Raw genomic sequence first — 20795 nt, forward strand, 5'->3', positions numbered from 1 at the left:
CATGCCCATTTTACACTGTAACTCAGAATACAATTGAGGACATTTACGGCTCATTCGTGCTGTACGGTCACATATGACTCCACATAAATATTTGCATAATCGAACTATAGCTGGCTTCAGTTTCTCGGCTCACAATTTAGCGATCGTTGACATCGGGTTTACTTAATTGTAACAATCGTGGATATATTGACATTATCCTGATCATTAAACCCTAGAACTATACCAACCCCCCCCCCTAAGATTATTTATTCGTCATAAAAAACCGCACATGTTTACGTCCAAATGAGCTATAAAGCTAATCAAAGATCCATCCTTTGCGCTCATTCTAGTGATAAAATTTTGACCCCAGCACCATACCCATGACCATAGAGGTGGGTTGGTGAGGCCCACCGTTGGTTTCTACAGTAAAATCCATGATTTTCATTTCGCTCATGTAAATTTATTTACAAGAGCTACAGTCAGTCTACTCTGAAGTACAAAGTACAGACGCGGACGCACACGTTGTGCCGACTTTGAAGGCACACATACCTGCAGCAGAGACGCAGCACTACGCACTGTTAACACGCTGTATACGCGCGCGTTGTCACTTTGTACTTCAAAGTGGACAAACTGTACTGACTTTTTACTTGTTAATTAGGTTGAAATAAGCATTTCCTTTTATTTTTAGGAGAAACTTTGGTGAAGTTGTCGGTTTATACAAAAACAATAGCATGGAATATAATAGATACGAATATAATTATTTTAGTAGGAAGCTCGTACAATTATTTTGTCTTTGAAAATAAAGTCGAATTTCAAATTCTGGAAAGAATCTTGCCGGCATCATTGCAGTGAGTACAAAATCCTAGTCAATAGTTGGCTCATAATTTTGGCTATTTTCCACATCTATCTGAACATTCGTTGAAATCGGCGGGACTTCGACCCTTGCGTGGAGTGCTATTAACCTGTATCCATGGAGTTTAACGTAGGCAATCTTTGGAAGAGAACGAATCACATCATACACAGCCAAAAGCCACATGCGATTCTGACCGAGTTGGTTGTCCTGTAACAAATAGAGCCGATTCAGATCGAGGTGGTTGTCCTGTAACAAATACAGCCTTTCGATAGAAAGATGTCCACATAAAGCTCTGATACCAGACGGGGTGTAGTGTCCATCTGTAAGCGTCAGAGATGTGAGACTCCTGAGATGTGTAGCAATAAGTGCAATCCTTTCATCTGTTATCATCTCACCGTAGAGTTCCAAAGTTTGCAGTCGTGCTAGTCCTGACATCACAAAAGAAAATATTCTATGTGACGGTGGACGTATTCCAACCAGGGTAAGACGTCTCAAATTCCGCCATTTGTCAGCGATGCCACACAAGAACTCATCAATATTGAACGGGGTACCGGCGGTGAACGGCTCATCGATTGAAAGTCTGAAGCAATTTACTTTAGAAAACTTCAAAAGTGCCATCAACGCGGTGCACAGTTGGCTACTGAAATCAAGTCCACTAGGTTCATACCCACTATAGCCGCTTCTAGATATGACAGTTCTGAGAAAGTTTAGTTCTGTTATCGCTTGTGAAAGTGCGTCCCAACTACCAGGTGTCAGATAACGTGGTCGCATTCCAGTAATTGTCAAACGTCGCAGGTTTTTACAATTCCCAAGTTGAGTCGACAACTTGTCGTGCATTTCTGTACATCCATTGCAACCGACAACGAGTAATGGAATTTCGCACGTTTTGATAGTTTTAGCCAATGGCAAAATATCATCATGATTATGAGGATGTGGTCTATTTGGATGCTTGATGTCCAGTGTAAGTGCCTCTCGTGGTGGATCACTCGCAGATAGGAAGGAAACAGTGTCAAGATTTTTATACGTTTGCTGTATATGCGCCAGAATATGTCTGTTTGCAATATGCAAATAAATCGATTTCAGTGCTACATTAGTGTACCTCTTTAGGAAATCAAGTACAGCTTTCTCGTCGGCGGGGAACATCCAACTCTTATCATCTAGGTACCAAAAACTCCTAGGGCCCCAGCTCTTCTCTGTCTTCTGTTCTTGCCAGAAATCAATGTGTGTCCAGGTTTGTGGATTTGAGATGATTCTTTTCCATCTTTTATTAACTCTGCAAAAAACTAGAAGCAGTGGTTAAGAAAGGTTAGTGATGTTTTGTGCTGAATGAAAGACTATTTATTACAAGTTGATAAACGTTTTTATGTAAATAAAATGTACGATTTAGCATTACCCATCTAGGTTTCATAACATCATAAATCAAACCTTAGATTTACCGTATTGACACAATAGAGCAAAGTATTGAACTGATTCACCCAGGTAAAACGCTATTTTTGAGTTTGCTCACGCGGTACCTGACTTAGCGTCGATCCCCATGGGCAACATGCCATGTTTCCACGGTATGCCTATAGCCTTTGCGAGTACACATGAGATGTCGTCATTTGAACATCTTTACTGCGCATTACAAGTCGGCGTGACGTCAAATGAAGACATCTCAGGTGTACTCGCAAAGGCTTATGGGATTTACCGAAAATGTCGATTGGCTTTTCCCAATATGTGATGCAAATTTGGTACTTGCATGAGTATTTGCTCCTTTGTTACATTATGTGGTCGTTTAGTGGCCACCATCTTGAAAAATGGCAACCATCTTAGATTTTGAATCGGCTAGTGTTTTTTTTTTCTTAAAAAAGTGACTCACATGGAATGCATATGTGCCAATTATGTAGCTTAGTGTGCCTTGGGTTAAATTGTGACCCCAAAATGGATTAATCTGCGCTGCAGTACTAACAACATACCTCATGGCCATAAGACGTTCATATAGGGTGAGGAATGAGAAGATGAGTATGAGGGCATCATCTGTGAGGATGTCAAAAGAACATTCCACACGTTCCAATGAGTGTTCCATTGATGTACAGCAAGGAGCTTGACCCATTGTCAAATCTGCCGGTTTAGTGAACCTGGTGGAGAAAAATTGTATCGCACTATAATTTAAATGTTGCCGATCTTTTTTATGAATTAATAATTCGGAAGCACGCCCTTAAATTATACATGCAGTGGCATGTCAAAATCGATAGTTGACAGATCAACTGGCTCCTTTTATCTGTGTTCGGAACGACAGCAGTATACGCCAAAATAAAAAGTTTCTAAAAGTGTTTTTAAAATAAAATAAAATAACCCTAATTTAATCAACGTGTTAAGGAATCCTGATTATAGAATTATTATTTCTAAAATCTATTGAAAACGAAGACTGAAAATATTGTTAAATATCTATTCAAAAATTCCATAGAACCCCACTAAACACAACTGTTTCGTTTTAATTGCAGTCTAATCTTTTAATTTCTGACATAAATGTGGGGTTCTATGAGGAATATTTGTGTAATGGTGAAATGTCCATCTCCTCTTCGCAAGAAAAATTGTACCTTTTACCTAGCTGCATACATATGAGTTGACTTCTGACGTCATTGCCTGGCAGTATGATCGAGCATCATTACAATTTTCTTTGTTTTTTTTGCTTGGCAGTATGTTCAGGGCCCGTGCTTATAAAAAAAAACGCCAAATAGGCTATTGAACAGTGTAGTGGTTGTATGTAGTTCACTAGCGCTCAATCATATCCATATACCAGTCCCTAAGTATTGAGGTCAACTCATCTATACACATTAATGTTTTTAAGCATGTATATAAAATACCATAATATCGTCACGTTAGCTGTCTTTGTTTGGCATAATATTGTTGATTCTATAGGGTAAGTGGGGCAGTGGGGTAAGTAGGACACTTACTATACTACATCTTTATTGCACCACTAAATCCACCAATACGATACCGAATAGTAACTTTTTCACTGCTCAATATTGGAGTTTATTTGGTATTTGAGCTACGGGAGATGCTTGAGACCAACACAATCTTGATATGTGGCGGCCAACTTTGAGGAATTATACTTATTTATTACCAAATATTTGAGAATCTTTGCTGAGAATTTTGGACAAATTGAGAGATAATATATTTCATTTACCATAAAACGAATGATTTTGACAAGCCTTATAGCAAAAAATCATGATGAAATTATGCAAATGAGCCAATTAGGACCTATTTAGTATGGTGTCCCACTTACCCCATCCATTTTGGGTAGGTGGGTCTTAAATCGCATAATAATGCCACCAGCAAGCTCTAAAATTAAATTAATACTGAACACGTCTATTGAATGACTTGATTATTGATTTTGTGGCTGAAAATCGCAAATTGTGGAGTTGTTGTTTTTTTTTTGGGGGGGGGGTTGTCACTAAAACCGAAGAAAAAAAATCTGCCTCATGTATTCAGATGAAATTAATAAACATAATGATAGTATAGTGATGTGTCTTACTATTTTTTGGTATAATTATGTTAATAATGCCCAAATGCTCCAATATAAATATGCATTGCTGTAAAATAATGTTCTTTTAATGTATTAATATCACAAATATATGTGTCAAATTTACCCATACCCCAGAATGTGTGCCACTTACCCCCAAAGTGTTGGGGTAATGGGTAAGTGGCGCAGTTGAATCATTAGATAATTGGCCCGCCCTTCTGTACTGAATTGGAGTATCGCCCAAAACTAACACCAGACATTGTTCTAGGATTATACTTGAATAATAAAAACATAAGTCCAATCTTCATTCACTTCCAAGAGTTTTATATCCAATAATATTCTTAAAGGAAGTCTCCGGCAATCACAACATTATTCCTTAAATATTAGAAAAATAATTATCAAGCACGAATCACATGGTTTTATTTAAAACAAACTCATAGTGACCATAAAAACGAATAAAAACATCCGTTTCTCAACACGCGATATTCAAAATTCCCGGGCGCCGAGTGCAATGACGTCCCATCAGTACAATGAAGGCTGACGACAATTGAACACAAATAACCATTACGTCATTGCACTTAGACCATTTCGGCGCGGGAATTTTGAATATCGCGTGTTTAGAGCCGACTGTTTTTATGGTCAATATGAGTTTCTTTGAAATAAAACAATCTGATTCGTGCTTGATGATTATTTTTCTAACACATAAGGCATAATGTTATGATTGCCGGAGTCCCCCTTTAAGTGTCCCACTTACCCCCATCTTCCCCTACCCGGTATGTTGGACTTTAAATTTATGTATATGGTCGAATCCAACGAAAAGTGTACACGGCATGTTCAGGGCCATAACTTAAAAGTATTAATCAATTGACATTTGTTTTTATATTGTGTTTATTCGCCTTGATCATACGCTTCGCGCCATATATAATAAGCCCCCCTTCTGTGAAAAAAATTTAGACACAGAGACCCCAAAACATGCTATTTTTACCCATTTTTTCAAAATATTTCTTAAGGTATTTTTAAAAACATCTAAATCAGTTATGAAAAGAAGTCATTTGATTGAATCTAAATTGATTTCCTGAAAGGTGTGTATTCAAAGATCGCCTGTTCAATTTTTCACATATTTGTACATAATTATGAATTTTTTGTGATCATTTTTTGAGTGGTATTTTTTTACATTACCTACGAATACAATTTTTCATAGCACTAGATATATCTTTAAAAATGGAAATCACTAATAAATGCGCAATTGATACAAGCTTTGATATGTCCAATACTGAAATGCATTGTATTCGGACATCTTTATTATTGTGTTTAGCTGCCAGAAATTCTAAATGGCACAAAGGTAGGTTTGGTAAAAAATATGCATTACCTCCGAATACATGTTAAAAGCTGTGTCATTTCCACAAAGTGAGAGAATAGTAAACAATAGTTAAGGAATAGGTGCAGGGTAATACACTCTTTATTTCTACCAAGTTTCAATAGCCTGCGTTTAAATATTTCTGAGATGTCAACAATAAAAGCAAGTATTCGTAGGTAAATTTCGGTAACCGAATATTACCTACGAATACAATTTGACATCATGACAGTATTGTGAAACACCGCCATTCATGCCAATGCCCATATTGGTACATAACGAAGGCCTGTGTGTTTGCTATCAAATCATATGTCAATGAAAGTTGCGAATTCACATACATGCCCACCATGCAAAACCGAATACGGCTTAATTGTTGAAAAATATGTACTGAAATAGACGACGGTCTGCTCATTTGAAAGAAAAATCAGATTCAAAGAAGATTAGAAGGGGATAAATACTTGGATTTGTCAATTGTCATGTGTGCTTCATTTTAAATGTTTACCGACCTTCTGGTTTCTGAGTAATTTGTGTCCAAATTCATTTATTCGAAGGTAACTTTTGACGTTTTCGCTAAGGTTACCTACGAATACCATGGAAAAAACGACTGTTCTCATTGTCTCATGATCTAGAGAACACAGTGATGGACCCTGGTATAAAGCTAATTGTAGTTGCCCTCAAAAGAAAGGCCACAAGACGTAACTGACTCCAAGATGGACTTCACAAGTCTGCAATAACGGTTTTAAGCGATTTGTGTGCAATTAATCAAATTAAAGTCACTTTAGTGCCTTTGTTTCTTACTTCAATCCTCTTTCAACCGCTGTGAACCGACATTATTAATACATGATAGGGTCTTAAGTATCAATAAACGCACATAAAGAAAATAATACATTCAAAGTGCTTTATAAAATGAAGTTTTGATTGCGATATCAAACAAAAGACTAATTCATACCTACAAATACAGAAAAGTTACTTACGAATACAGCATAATACATGACATATGTAATGAAGTGTCCCTACCAATGGAAATTAATTGTCAAAAACCCCAGGACACTATTATTACCCATATACGGATTCATTCAACAATTATTTATTATGTAAATTTGCTGTTTAACTACTTGTATATCAAAATGAAGTGGTCAAAATCTTGCTAAAAGCATCAAAAATTTTTGATCTAAGGTAATAGCATTTATTCATTTGGACGTACCATCTGAAAGAGATCTAAAACTACCATTTTATTAATTCATTACCATAATAGCCAAATTTAAACCTCTAAACTCAATATAGATATTGTTAAATCGCTCATGTTACCTACGAATACCCGGGTTTCTTCACCTTTTCATTGTATAAAGCGTTAGGTGTATGTGTATAATTCCTAATATTCTTGAAAACATATATCCTACTCGTTCTTATACAATGTGTAAATTGATTCATACTCATTTGATAAATAAAATACAGAAACTGACCTAAACTTCATTTTCAAAAATAAACTAGCAGAAATTGACAAAGATCATATTGATCGCGTTATAAAAATAAAAACAAATATTTTCTGGTTGAGCTAGCATTTTCCTGACACCCTGTGGTCTACATTACTCGATAAAAGCGTTAATGGGAATATTCCATTTGTTTTAGGTTGATTAGTATTGCGATAGTGAAAGCATCCTAGTGGTATTCGTAGGTAACATTGGGTTTTGATATCACATTTACTATCATACGTCCTGGATTTATTTTTCAAGATTAGTAATGGCACTTTTGGTTCCTATAAGGCCAATATGTCATCAATCAATGGGCAAAAGGAAAAAATTGTGGAGACATTTTTATTTCGGACTTTTATTTTTGGCCCGTGGACACTTTTGGTTGGATTCGACCATATAGCTTCAAATTTCAAAATGGCTACTCATGAAGCGGGTTAAAGGCACCGGTACTATAATGGCAATAGTGTATTTCGATCACGGCAAGGTGCTGCGTGGGTTCGAGCCCATCCTCTGCCAAACTTGTTTCCTTTTTGAAAATATCATTTTAAGGAAATGGGGCTAGGCGAACTTATGTATGGCGTAGGGTGGTGTATTTCGGAACCAGGATCAAAATGATCACGACATAAAGTCAATGGGTTGCTAACATGTGTGCAAACAAAGCGTGAACGAGCAACTAAGGTATGGCGTATCAGGAGGGTGAAAGTGCATAGGAACAATGCCGGAAACTACGTCACGCTATTGTTCGACTAAGGCTACATCATTTTTAACGCATGCGTGTTCGTCAATACAGCTTTAGTCTCCTCCACCTTCGCAACACGGTACGTGGAGTGACTGGAATCACACTGACGGCGGAGGAGAATACTAGCTGGTCAGACAATTTAATTCTATCAAGCATATATAATACCTGAACAATCACCGTCATTTGATCGATTTACTACAGAATATAATTGATTATTCAAAATATAATTTTAATATTGTAAACCTGTTAACTTATAAAGTATAAGGACACGTGAATAAAATCATGTCCAAGAAATGGCCGCTAATCCGCCTATTGTCTAGACCTAGGATACATATTTCAACAGAGGGCAGCAGTCTAGGATGCCTATCCCTTTGTCTATTATTCCTGGGCGTATTCACAACAACGGCAACTATACTTCATTCAGCAAGTCATGATTCGTTTTTCAATTCATTCTTATCTTATAACGAATCGAGGGTTGAGAGCCAGAAAGCCTTAACTCACAATCACCTGCTCCCACAAAATGAGCATAAAGTCGACACTAGGGCAATAGAAGATACTGTCCATTAATCATGACAAAATTCAATAGAAAACAAAAGACATTGTGGAGGAAATATTGATTTTTGAAGACCAAAGCAAGGAGCCAAGTTATTGCTCATTTTGTGAAAGATGGTCATGGTGAGTTATGGCTTTCTGGTTTTGAACCCTCGGAATGTTCGTTGACGGAAAATCATTTATAATTTATCGATTTTATCTCATCAATCATCCGTTAAAAGTTCAGCATGACTGGAAAGAAAATGGGAAAGGATTAAATAACGAAGACATGTTGTTGAATAAAAGTATACAACGGGCCTAAAAAGTCACCGTGCTTGAAAATACTATGCCAAAACAATTGCAAATACACGTAAGTGCCAAAGCATACATAATAGAGAGATTGCGATTTTCCAAACGTAGGCGTTAGTAGCGGTATAGTCAAAATTGTATTCATCTATTGCTATATGGTAGTTAATCCGATTAACTACGTCACTTCTACGGCGTATATGCAATCCAACATTTATCGGGTATACGCTGGTGAAGTGACGTAGTTAATCGGATTAACTACCATAGCAATAGATGACTACAACGTTCATGCGGTACCAATGCATTGAACCATAGATGTCAAAGAAATGCTAATCACTTGCACCCGTAACATTAGTCTCTTTGAAAAGAGCGGTATTATATTCAATCTAATTTATTATATGATTGAAGACAGGTGATGAGTGTAACCTGCTGTAGTGCAGAGAGATGTATTCAAAAATTGTATTCGTCTATTGCTATGGTAGTTAATCTGATTATGACGTCACTTCGCCAGCGTATACGCTGGCGAAGTTACGTAATAATCGGATTAACTACCATAGCAATAGGTCAAAACAATTTTTGAATATACCGCGCTGCACTGATACGTTCTCGCGGTACCTCCGCATTGAACCATATCATGCTGATCACCTACAGGTACAGTTGTTCCTGTAAGATTAGTATCTTTGAAAAGATCAGTATTGTATCCCGTATTGTATTCAATCTATGATTGCAGACATAAACAGGTGATTAGTTCAACCTGTTTGTAGTGCAGCGCCATATGTTCAAAATTGTTTTGACCTATTGCTATGGTAGTTAATCAGCATTTGAATAATACGTTCGTTTTAATGCTACTTTGAGTCCAAAATGTGAAATCGCATGTCATTTTCTAAACGCAAAGTATCACACACATTTCAATGGACAATCTCTGCGTAATAGGGTGATTCACAAAAAATGAAATTGGTATTTTTCAACGGGACACCCCCTCATTTTGTTCATTTTGATAATAAAATCATACCTGCAAAATATGAAAAAAATTCAAAAAACTTTACGGGGTGCTACCGGTCAATGCACTTTTGTACACAAAGTCAATGGGATTTATGAGCCATTTTCTTTACAACACAAAAAAGCTATGTTAATTAAAAAAATAAATGCTAAAGAAAATTGTAAACATGTTAACCCGCTTTCCAGAAAATTGCATTTTTGTGAAAACTGTTACATTTGGGGCAAGGCAGTTGCTGGAACAGCCAAAATATTATGGTACTTGGCTAATATAAAGTTGTGTTTATGGGGCTCTAGTTCTTTCTTCTTTTTTTTTGTTTTTTTTTTGTTGTTGTTTCTTTGTTTGTTTTTGCTTTGTTTTGTTTGTAACTGTAAAATTATGTTATTCAAGTGTTGAATGTGTGTAGGTTTGTAATTTTATGTAAGTGTAGTGTAATGCTTAATGTGTAATCCAGTAGTAAATGTGTCTTAGCCACTCTAGCTCTTGTCACAAGTACCTTGCACAAGGTGTAGTTTTGAACTGGCCACTATCCAATGTTGTGACCCCAATTTATATACATTTCTTTTCAACCATGGTGAATCTAATCCTTCCTGTGGTCATTCAATTCAAACAATACAAATCTTCATCAGGTATGGCCATAATGACCACCCCTGATACAGATGTATGGATTTTGATAGTTACTATTACATAAGATTTCAAAAGCTGGTATCACCATTGGGGTAAACTAATATGTGAAGAATTTTTTTTTTTTTTTTTTATCAACAGTTCAGTTAAATAAGGTATAAATTTGGGGTGCCTGGTGGGATTCCAGGGGATATCCCAGGGTATTCTTTTCTTGAGCTACACTCCCTCTGTCCCTTTTGAAACATTTGTTATTATTACAGTCAACTATGAACTTTAATTTGGTAAAAACCCATGTTTTCACAAAGTTAGGTATATCATTGAACATTTACTTCAGTTTTGCAAGCCTGGTAGACTTTTTAGGCCCTGAAATAAGCGTTTGAAATTTTTGACCAAAAATCCCATTGACTTTGTGTACAAAAGTTCATTGACCGGTAGCACCCCCTAAACTTTTTTCATATTTTGCAGGTATAATTTTATTACCAAAATGAACAAAATGAGGGGGTGTCAAGTTGAAAAATACCAATTTCATTTTTTGTGAATCACCCTACTGCGTAAGGATATCACGTTTAAATTTAGTCAACTTTTAACACATCGCTGTAGCTTTATTCTAATGATTTGTTACAAACAAAAGGGATCATAATAATAATTAGACTTTCCTTTGTATGTTCATTATCCTTGACTGTCTTTAACATAATGTGAAATGGAAAAATTTTGTGCATTTTCAACGATGTATCTACGTTCATTTCGCACATGAAAAATCTTCAAAACTGGCTAAATACGTGACCTCGCTTCGATACAGGAGAGTGGTTTTGAATAGATCAACGTACGTACGTCCGATACCTACGTTTGGAAATCGCAATGCCTCTATTACTTCCATGCTCTAATACAGTGATTATATTTGTACGAGAATATCTGCAGAGTATGATTGTATTAATAATTTGTATGAAAATGGATCTACACACTTTCACATAGGCCTACATGTACATTATTTTGTCAAAGTATAGTCTGAAAACTTACGACTTATTCGGCAAGATCTCGTCGTAACAAGAGAATATTAGTACTGCTATAAAGTACTCCTATAATATCCTGCCAGAAAGGAAATAGCAGACTGCTTCATTTCCGGATTTATTTTTTCTATATCGGATACTTATTATGTATATCGTGAGTGTAAAATGGATGCAAATTATGTCAATTTTATACGATTCCTTTCATATCACTTACATGGTTACACCATGGAAAGTACGTCCATGTTTACACTTAAATATTTCCATTTTTTCTTGACAAAACCAAGTGAATTTGTACCGCTACAATATTTCGGCCTTCACATCGGAGGACTTCATCAGGTATGACTGATATGGTCATCTGATCCACTTTTCTGGGAAACTGGTTTCCGGTACTTCTTAGTCTCTTTTCTAGTCTTTAAAAGAGGATCATACACATGACTTAGACAATATCCCCCCCACTCTTTGTTCCATGGTCTTCATGGGCTCCCTCTTCTCCATGGTTTCCCGCACTTCCCACGATTTCCATAGCTTCCCGCACTTCTCTAGATTTTTGTCATGCTCCCGCTCAAGGATCTTGGATTCGTCCCAGTTTATCACATGATTTTTTCTAGCTCTGGCGACGTGATCTGAAATGGCTAATTTCGTCTGATCTCTTTTTGAAGCTTTCCGGGGAAGCTTTGCGTTCTGAGCGTGTGTATTTTTTTTTATCAATATGTCTTTTTCCCTTCAGCTTGGTGTTGGTGTTCGACCAGTCTGGTCCCAAACATACGCGAAGTTTCACCGACATATCATGACAGTTTTGCCATTCTATTTCATAGATGCAGCTGCTGGTTTTTTCCTTCACACGTTTGTCTTTTGGGTGGACTATGAATTTTCTAAGCGTTTGGTGCCGGGGTTTGGTGGGGCTTCATTGCTATTAAGGGCTGGGGTATGAACGTTTGGACAGTATTTATTTTGGGACATTAGAGCACATCAGACATATCGAATTGCATTCTGAATACGAAGAATGTCCTTCTGATATCAAATAATTTTGATTTTTGAAATTCGCAATTTAATACACATTTTATGGCAAATCATTAAAATTGATATTTTTGATATTTAACAGTACTCGAAGTAAACTTTACAAATCTGATGATTTATACTAAAAGTGTATGTAGGTGGGATGAAAAGCCGACGATCAATTGAAAATTTTGACCTTTCGTATTGGAGATATGGATTTTTTTTTCCCAAAACACCAAAAAAAATAGGTCTTTTTGGGAAAAAAAATCCATATCTTCAATATGAAAGGTCAAAATTTTAAATTGACCGTCGGCTTTTCCTCCCAGCTACATACACTTTAAGAATATATCATTAGATTTATATAATTTACTTCGAGGACTGTTATATATCAAAATTTGAAAAATATTAAATTTTTACAATTTGTCATAAAATTTGTATTATATTGTGATTTTCAAAAATGAAAATTATTTGATATCAGAAAGACATGCTTCGTATTCAGAATGCAATTCGATAGGTCTGAGGTGCTCTCATGTCCCTCAAAAAATACTGTCGAAACGCAATAAACGCTCATTCTAGATCCCTTAACCTTGTGTTTGTTGTCAATTCTCTGGATTCGCTCCGAGAAGCCATTGACATAAGGGATCACCACCATGGATACCTTTTCTTTTGTCTTCGGTGGTCCGGCTTAGATTTGTTTGATCTCAGTTTTTCAGCATTTTGAGTTTTATTTTGCATTTGATCTTTCACCTTATCCATAGCCCAGTCTGGGTAGCCACAAGTTTTGAGGGCTGTACGGATTCTCTCTTCTTCTTGAATTTTGTCTTCCGTTTCCATAACAACGGAGTTCGACGGGAAAGTGGATCAGATGACCATATCAGTCATACCATACATAAGTCCTCCGATGTGAAGAAAGAAATATTGTAGTGAGTACAAATTCACTTGGTTTTGTCAAGCAAAAACGGAAATATTTATTTATATCAAGAAACCTAATAAATCTATTCAACATTAAACTTGACCTCCACTGTTTACTTTACAATGAAAGTGTTACTAGTTTTTATGATAGAAGTTAATGTCTACGGGATTGAAAAGATAATGTGAATTCCATCAAATTTTAATTCTGATATTACTCAAAAATGCTGAAATAATATCAATAATACTGTCAGGAAGATTTCTATCAAATTTTTGGCCAAAATAACCAGGAAAATGAAAGAAACCGAACTGACTATTTTCAGATATTGGAATACAGTAAGCCAGAAAATTATAGTACCAGTTATGTTTACCCCCTGTATATCCTAAACAAAGACAGATATGTCATAATTGGAACCAGCAGCCAATAGCTGCATCTTTTAGCTCGAATTTAAGACCTAATTCGTTGAAATAAAGACACAACGATCCAAAACCCCAAGGAAGGTGCCAATTTTTAAGTTGCAGTCAGTTTCTTCCATTGCATGCGCTATTGATTTGTACACAAAGCGTTCGCGAACATGGGAACTAGCGCCGTGATTAGCACGTTAAAACTAGCGTCATGCTTTCATTGATTATAGAACACAAAATGCAACTTTTGATTTTGTCTCCAGTAGGTTTTAGATCACCGTTTCTTTAATTCTCAACCAATTTCAACAAATCAGGTCTTGAATCAGAGCTAAAGAGTTTAAAGTCTAAAGGTATTAGCTGCTTGTTTTAATTTTGACATATTTGTCTTTATTTAGGATATATAGGGTTGAACACAACTGGTGCCTTAATTTTTTGGCTTACTGTAGTATCCCTCAGATGCGAAATACTGCACACATGTTCACGTAACCTCCCTTCAACTCACTTCACCTCATCATTTACATAATTTTGGATACCAGGATCGTATTCTAATTCATTGAACTTCTAATTAGCATACTTTTGGATACCTCCATATTTGGGTTTACCTAATTAATTATTAATGACCCGTACGTTGTTTACGTCATGACCTCATTACATCTTGTCACTTGTCAGATGCGAACACGACGAATTTTTGCTTTTGCACTTTTCTTTCTATCAATGTTATATCGTGAAATACCAAGTGTTGGTGTTAGTTAGGAAATTATTTCTGCCCATGTTGACAATGGCTAAATTTGCAATATTAATTCTGAAAAGGGTCCGGCGATTTGTCCACCAGTTTTATTTTCAGACGACTTGACTGTGACCTTTTGAGATATTTTGTAGACTTGCTTACCAGTCGTTTTTGTTATCCTAACTACAGGTTAGCACAATGAAAAGTGAACTTCAGCCAGGATGGCTATCGGTACATTCGTGGCCACGCATCGGTATAAAAATATGACCAGTTCTAGCTAATATCTTTGATGTGGAGTTACATCGGGGACTTAATGTCCGAAAACGACATTAGGTCAAATTTGCTCCGCTAACCTGAGAAACATATTGAATTGAATTTGAAAGATTTTATTCATTAGGTGTAAATTGGGACATGTGTATAAGCATTACAAAGATGCCAAAAATTCAAATTTGCAAACAAATTAACAAATGTCATATAATAAAATCGTGCATTAAATGGAAAACCAGATCAAAACAAAGAAGTAATTCAATGACAGAGTGTCATTGCCAATGTCAACGTACATTTTCTGTTTGTTAAAATTCTGCTTCATCAAACTAAACGTATTCGTTTTGTAATGAAAATAACAATGGAAATTAATCATAATAATCAATTAATTAATTAATAATTAAAATTATTCATTCATTCATTCATTCTTCATTCATTAATTCATTCATTTATTCATTACAAGTTATTAATATATCAATATAATAATATGTTAATTAAACCATAATGCATAATTTACATTACTTATTGATTATATAATTATTTATAAACGTTGAAAATAAGTGCGTCTGGCCGGATTCGAACCGGTGATCTTTAATCTCATAATACTAGCACGACGCTTTAAGTATATTAACTTGACTAAACTGAACATACATGTACTTAAATATTTATAATCCAACTTAATAACAACTTATAGTTCTTATGATCTATTTCAATAATCATGTTAAGTGGTCTTGTCGTATGACTTGTATGTCTCGTATAAAACGTTGTTATCTACGAAATGTTTATATTCTTCAGATTCTCTATTCTTGTCTTCTTTGCCAATCATAAGAAATAAATACCCCTTTTGGAAAAAACAATCCAGAAGAATGAAATATGCAAAGCTATAATTATTGTGAATAGAATATTCTGCTCCAACATCCCTCCCACACACACACATGATATTCCATTGGCCATTGCCTAACCTGAACCTGAAGTTTATTCTTTTTCGAAACTAATTCTTTTGCATCCAATGCAGTACCATTTTACGCCTCTCCTACTGCAATAGATATGCCTTGCATTTCATAATCTTTCTTTGTTTACTTATACTAATGTTGTTGTTTAAAAGCAGAAAATTATATTGAAAGGGTTAGATTTCATCGCATCACATCAAAGCTCCCATTGTGCGCCTCATCCCTTTTTAAAGGAATTTTATATATAAACTTGAAAGCAAAATGTATTTTACGAATCTTGGGATGGATATTAGAGTGAAAATTTACATCTGTGATCAGAATCGCATAGCTTTCCGACACATTCTATATAGTAAATTGGTTTCAATATGCTTGGAGGGTTGGAGTCTAACATGTTTAAAGCCAGAAACCTTAATTAGTTAAAATTCACAAATTTGTGCATATTGGAACAATCATACAATTGCTCAGCAGACAAATGGTAGTGGGTTTAAACATAAAGCAATCTGATAAAGACAAAATATAACATTTATATTGAAAGTATGAAAATACTCTCCTAATTAATGTGAACAAAATTAAAGTATTAAATTCGCAAGAGTCGAAATTAAAGACAGTTGCCAATATCGTGGTGACAAATTAAAATTGTGCGCATATGGTTTCATTCAAAATGGTCACTTTTTGACCAACATACCTCACATGTCATGATCTATACATATTTGAGCCTAAACCAATCGTGACTGGTAATGTCAATGTGTCATCTTCATCATGAAGAAGAGGCGGATGCAAATCATTTTAAAGAATCAAAGCTATTACCAATCTTTCTGAGTTTAATCCCTGAGGCCTACGCTCCCCTTTCTCATGGTGGGACTCACTCTGTATTCCCGGGCGTTTTCTACTTCTATCTGAACGTTATTTGCAAGCGTCGGTATTTCGTGCTGTGCATGAAGTGCTATAACCCTGTATCCTATTATTTTAACGTAGGCAATCTGAGGAAGGGAAAGAATGACATCATACACGGCCAAAAGCCACCCTGGAATCTGGTGGTTCTGGCTTTTCTGTGCCAGATAAAGCCTTTCGATAGAAGGATGCCAACGCAAAACTCTGATACCAGACGGGGTATAGTGTCCATCTGTAAGCGTCAGAGATGTCAGCTTCTTGAGATGTATAGCAATGTGTTCAATGTTTTCATCTGTTATCATCTCACCATAGAGTTCCAGTATCTGCAATTGTGTTAGTGCTGAAATCATCAACGGAAATATATCACCTGACGGAGGACGTATTCCAACCAGGGTAAGACGTCTCAAATCCTGCCATTTGTCAGCGATGCCCTGCAAGAATTCGTCGATATTGAAGAAGGTACTAGCGGAATGAGGATTATCCACCGAAAGTCTGAATGAACTCACTTTGGTCAACTTCAGAAGTGATACTAACATTGCGCAAAGTTGGCTACTGAATAAATCAGTTTGTGGTCTACGTCTTCTTCTCGCTACCATAATACTGAGAAAGTTCAGGTCTGTTATCTCTTGTGACAGAGCGTCCCAACCTTCAGGTCTCAAATACTGTGCATTCATTCCAGTAACTGTCAAACGTCGCAGGTCTTTACACTTTCCAAGACGAATCACGAACTTCTCAAGCGTTTCTCCAGAACATAGAATGGTATTGCAATCGACAACATAGAATGGAATTTCACATACTCTGATACTTTGAGTCAGGGCCGCTGAGAAAATATCATCATGATCACGGAGCCGGGTACGAGAAAGATCAAAGACATCATGTGCATTCAGATCATCAAAGGCTTCTTTTGGTGGATCATTCGCAGATAGGAGGGAAATTGTTTTAAGATTGCTATACGTTTGCTGTAGATACTCCAGAATTGTTTTACTGGCAATATGAAGATAAATAGATTTCAGTGACACACTAGTGTACCTCTTCAGGAAATCAAGTACAGATTTCTCCTCAACGGGGAACATCCAAGACTTATCGTCGGCACAAAACATCCTTTTTAAACTATCTCCTGGAACTGCAACTCCCCAGCTCTTCTCTGTCTTCTGTTCTTGCCAGAAATCAATATGCGTCCAGGTTTGTGGATTTGAGAGTATTCTATTGCATCGCTTGTTAACTCTGCAAAAAAACAAATGCATTATGATGAATTTATATTAAAAAATGTTCAGATGGGTAAGAACAACCAGTGAGGTCTCTGTCACATTATATTCTTGTCAGAGAGCGATATGCGCCCAGGGTTGAGGCTTTACAGTATTCTATTGCATATTTTATTTTATGTCAATATTCCCATTCTCATTTTCTAGCTCGCAAACAGCGGGTTTGCGTTGCTATAGACGAATCCAATTTCACGCATTCCTACACCTCAATGGCAGCCATGGCTGGGTCCCCGCTGTGTATATCTCACCTGAAATGTGAAATGATGCGTCCTTGGCGGACATTTTAAACTGCATCCCATCACCCGTGTTACATGTAGACAAAAGAATGATGAACGTTTACAACACAATACAATATAACATCGATTTTGTAAGCAGCTTTAATCCACCCAATTCGGCAACTGACCAAATCCTGACCATGACTTGGCTCGTTGGATTCGTAAAACCATAAATTTAGTGTCACACCCTAGCCATATATTGGGCAGGAAGTTCCTGTAAACATGGTAAAAGTGTGCTAGTATTTTGTGAGCAGTGCATGTGTACTCTAAATCACTGCGCTAAATCGCTCACTCACACAATACATACATACCTCATTACCATAAGACGTTCATATAGAGTGAGAAATGAGAAGATGAGAATGAGGACGTCATCCGTGATGATGTCAAAAGGACACCCTGATGATGTACTGCATGTAGCTTGATCCATTGTCAAATTTGCCGGTTTCGTCAGTGAACCTAGATAAGAGATGTTTCGCAAAAGAATAATAATAATGTGACCCGTTCTCATAAATTCAGCAACATGTCAAAATATTAAACATTGTTGTTTTTTGAAATTTCAATATAATATAGTCAAGATTAGTCAATACTTGTGAGCTTCAGACTGGCAGCCAATTTGTCTTTATGCCAATGTATAAACTTATAAAGATATGGCTCAATTTATCAGGGGTTCTTGTCTTTTATTTGGATTGTCAATGAAACATATAGTTCAGAATTCTTCTAAACAAAGACAAAATTTGATGGTACATGCCTCGATCAATGACAGTTTCGTAACATTAGCACTTTCTCAAATTGAAACAATGAACAATAATCACATAACAACTAATCCACTGGCAAGAGTTTATTTCCCCATGATATTTGGAAACCTTATGGGTTTTCAGTAAATTAATGTATGCATATGTGACCGTACATCACGAATGAGCCGTAAATTGCTCCCCGGTCAATTTTGTTTTATTTCATGTTTAGAAAATATATCATAAGCTTTAAAATGGCATAACATTTGACTTCAAACGGTATCCAGAAGCGGTGTTATGGTTTGTTTGTTGAACTTTGCCCCTTCAACAAAATGGTCCCTCTTTCGTTTCTACATGTGCCTCTTTTTCCACATTGCTGGAAATAAATATCAAACAGTCATAAATGGCGGTCATTTCAAATCATCCCAAAGTCAACTAGGTTCAGGAATGCCCTCTCATTGTTAATTGTTGGTTATACATACCTAAACTAAATATAATGCTTTGTAACCCACCACTTGAACAGGATTTAGCCAAAGCAAACAAAAACCACAGTTATTAAGAATTCTATAGACATCTAAGGTAGAAGCTTATTATCCTCTTCAACAATAGGATTATTGATTGGTTTAAAATGCGATATATGTCGCACCAGCTTGAGGTAGGCCTACCTATGAATACGACCTTTTTGCACATTTTACACTGTAACTCTTACGGCTAATTCATGGTATACGGTCACATAATTATATGATCCTTACATAAACCAGGGACCGTATACGGTCCCTGATAAAACAGTGCTACCGTGCTGACTATTTTGAAAATCATAATAGTGACTTTATGACGGTTCGTTCGTTCTTTTGTTTGTTTACTTCTTATATATTGTTTAGGTTATCGTTGTGCCTGACGGAATAGGAATACCGTTTCAAGTGTACAATGCGGAAGTACAAATAAATATAAAATGGTATATCGTATTTTTATTCCAGTATGAGAAACCGTTAACACTGGTAATGTGACGAAATATGTACACACTTTCGCGTGTAGATTCGGCAATTAATCTCAAAACTTAAGACTTACTCGTTGAGATCTCGTAGCCCTTCTCGTCCGGGATCTCGTCAACTGAAAAGACGCTATTTGCACTCCCAGATAAATCTGCTCGAAAATAACTCGCGTTTCCGCCGATGCAACTGATATATCGGATGTTTATTATGTACATGCATATTATGAAGTTTAAAATGGATATGTTTAGAGTGAATTTTCTGATGTTTAACCTTGACCTTAGCTCTTTAGGGGTCGTGCAATAATTATGTGTACCCCGGGGTGGTGAATTATAGGGGGGGCAAAAATTTTTTTGGGCAGGCCAAAAGGGGGGGCAAGCATTTTTGGCAGGTCGAAAGGGGGGTCAAGCGATTTTTGGCAGGTCAAAAGGGGAGGGGCAAGCAATTTTTGGCACAGATATTTTGGGCACCTTTTCTATATTACGCCCTAAAAAGGCGTAGGAAAACGTTACGAACACGTTCAAATAAGAGGGGGGGGCAAAAAAGTTTTGGGCTCACGAAGAGGGGGGGGGGGGGGTAAAAATTTTAACACGATAAAAAATATTTTCCAGAGCCCCCACCAAAGTATTTCTGAACACTCCCTAAGTGAGACAGTTACTATACTACATCTTCATTGCAGCTCAGCACTAAATCCACGAACACTATACCGAATGGTGACTTAGCCCATTGCAATGATGTATCTTATTACTTCACTGCTCAATATTGCAGTTTATTTGGTATTTGAGCTGTGAGAGATGCTTGAGACCAATATACTAACTACCTTGATGTGGCGGCCATGCAGTTTTGAGGAATTATACTTATTTATTACAAATTATTTGAAAATTTTTGCTGAGAATTATGGACAAATTGAGAGATAATATATTTCATTCACCATAAAAAGAACGCTTTTTATAAGCCTGAGAGCAGAAAATCATGAAATTATGCAAATGAGCCAATTAGGGCATATTTAGCATGGTGTCCCACTTACCC

The 20795-nt window shown here is 36.4% G+C and overlaps 2 protein-coding genes and 1 long non-coding RNA gene across 4 annotated transcripts; all 3 read right to left on the reverse strand.

Moving 5' to 3' along the window:
* Positions 1–85: 85 nt before the first annotated feature.
* LOC140137703 (uncharacterized) lies at positions 86–11463 on the reverse strand. 2 transcript variants are annotated; one of them, XM_072159462.1, is made up of 3 exons: positions 11378–11463; positions 2788–2949; positions 86–2105 (listed from the first exon to the last, which is right to left on the reverse strand). In XM_072159462.1, the coding sequence occupies exons 2-3, from the start codon at positions 2922–2924 to the stop codon at positions 842–844; spliced, it is 1401 nt and encodes a 466-aa protein (XP_072015563.1). In that variant the 5' UTR covers positions 2925–2949; positions 11378–11463; the 3' UTR covers positions 86–841. The 2 variants fall into 2 exon arrangements, with proteins under 2 accessions (XP_072015563.1, XP_072015564.1); XM_072159463.1 differs by lacking the exon at positions 2788–2949.
* LOC140138416 (uncharacterized) lies at positions 10113–10860 on the reverse strand. Its single transcript, XR_011856996.1, has 2 exons — positions 10212–10860; positions 10113–10173 (listed from the first exon to the last, which is right to left on the reverse strand). It is a non-coding gene; the product is annotated as an uncharacterized lncRNA (long non-coding RNA).
* A 4550-nt stretch (positions 11464–16013) lies between the features above and the next one.
* On the reverse strand, positions 16014–20069 carry LOC140137705 (uncharacterized). The gene is made up of 3 exons (XM_072159464.1): positions 19846–20069; positions 18358–18502; positions 16014–17733 (listed from the first exon to the last, which is right to left on the reverse strand). Exons 1-3 carry the CDS (start codon positions 19982–19984, stop codon positions 16440–16442), a joined length of 1578 nt encoding a protein of 525 aa, XP_072015565.1. The 5' UTR covers positions 19985–20069; the 3' UTR covers positions 16014–16439.
* Positions 20070–20795: the final 726 nt, after the last annotated feature.

The sequence above is a fragment of the Amphiura filiformis genome, chromosome 17, assembly GCF_039555335.1.
Source record: "Amphiura filiformis chromosome 17, Afil_fr2py, whole genome shotgun sequence".
Classification (NCBI taxonomy): Eukaryota; Metazoa; Echinodermata; class Ophiuroidea; order Amphilepidida; family Amphiuridae; genus Amphiura; species Amphiura filiformis.

Excerpts from the sequence above, each read along its gene's own strand:
- LOC140137703 (XM_072159462.1), bottom strand. The coding sequence starts at position 2,924 with ATGGGTCAAGCTCCTTGCTGTACATCAATGGAACACTCATTGGAACGT. Across the intron at positions 2,106-2,787 it reads GAACGTCTTATGGCCATGAG|AGTTAATAAAAGATGGAAAA; the intron begins GTATGTTGTTAG and ends AGTTTTTTGCAG.
- LOC140137705 (XM_072159464.1), bottom strand. The coding sequence starts at position 19,984 with ATGTACATAATAAACATCCGATATATCAGTTGCATCGGCGGAAACGCG. Across the intron at positions 18,503-19,845 it reads GGGCTACGAGATCTCAACGA|GTTCACTGACGAAACCGGCA; the intron begins GTAAGTCTTAAG and ends TCTCTTATCTAG. Across the intron at positions 17,734-18,357 it reads GAACGTCTTATGGTAATGAG|AGTTAACAAGCGATGCAATA; the intron begins GTATGTATGTAT and ends GTTTTTTTGCAG.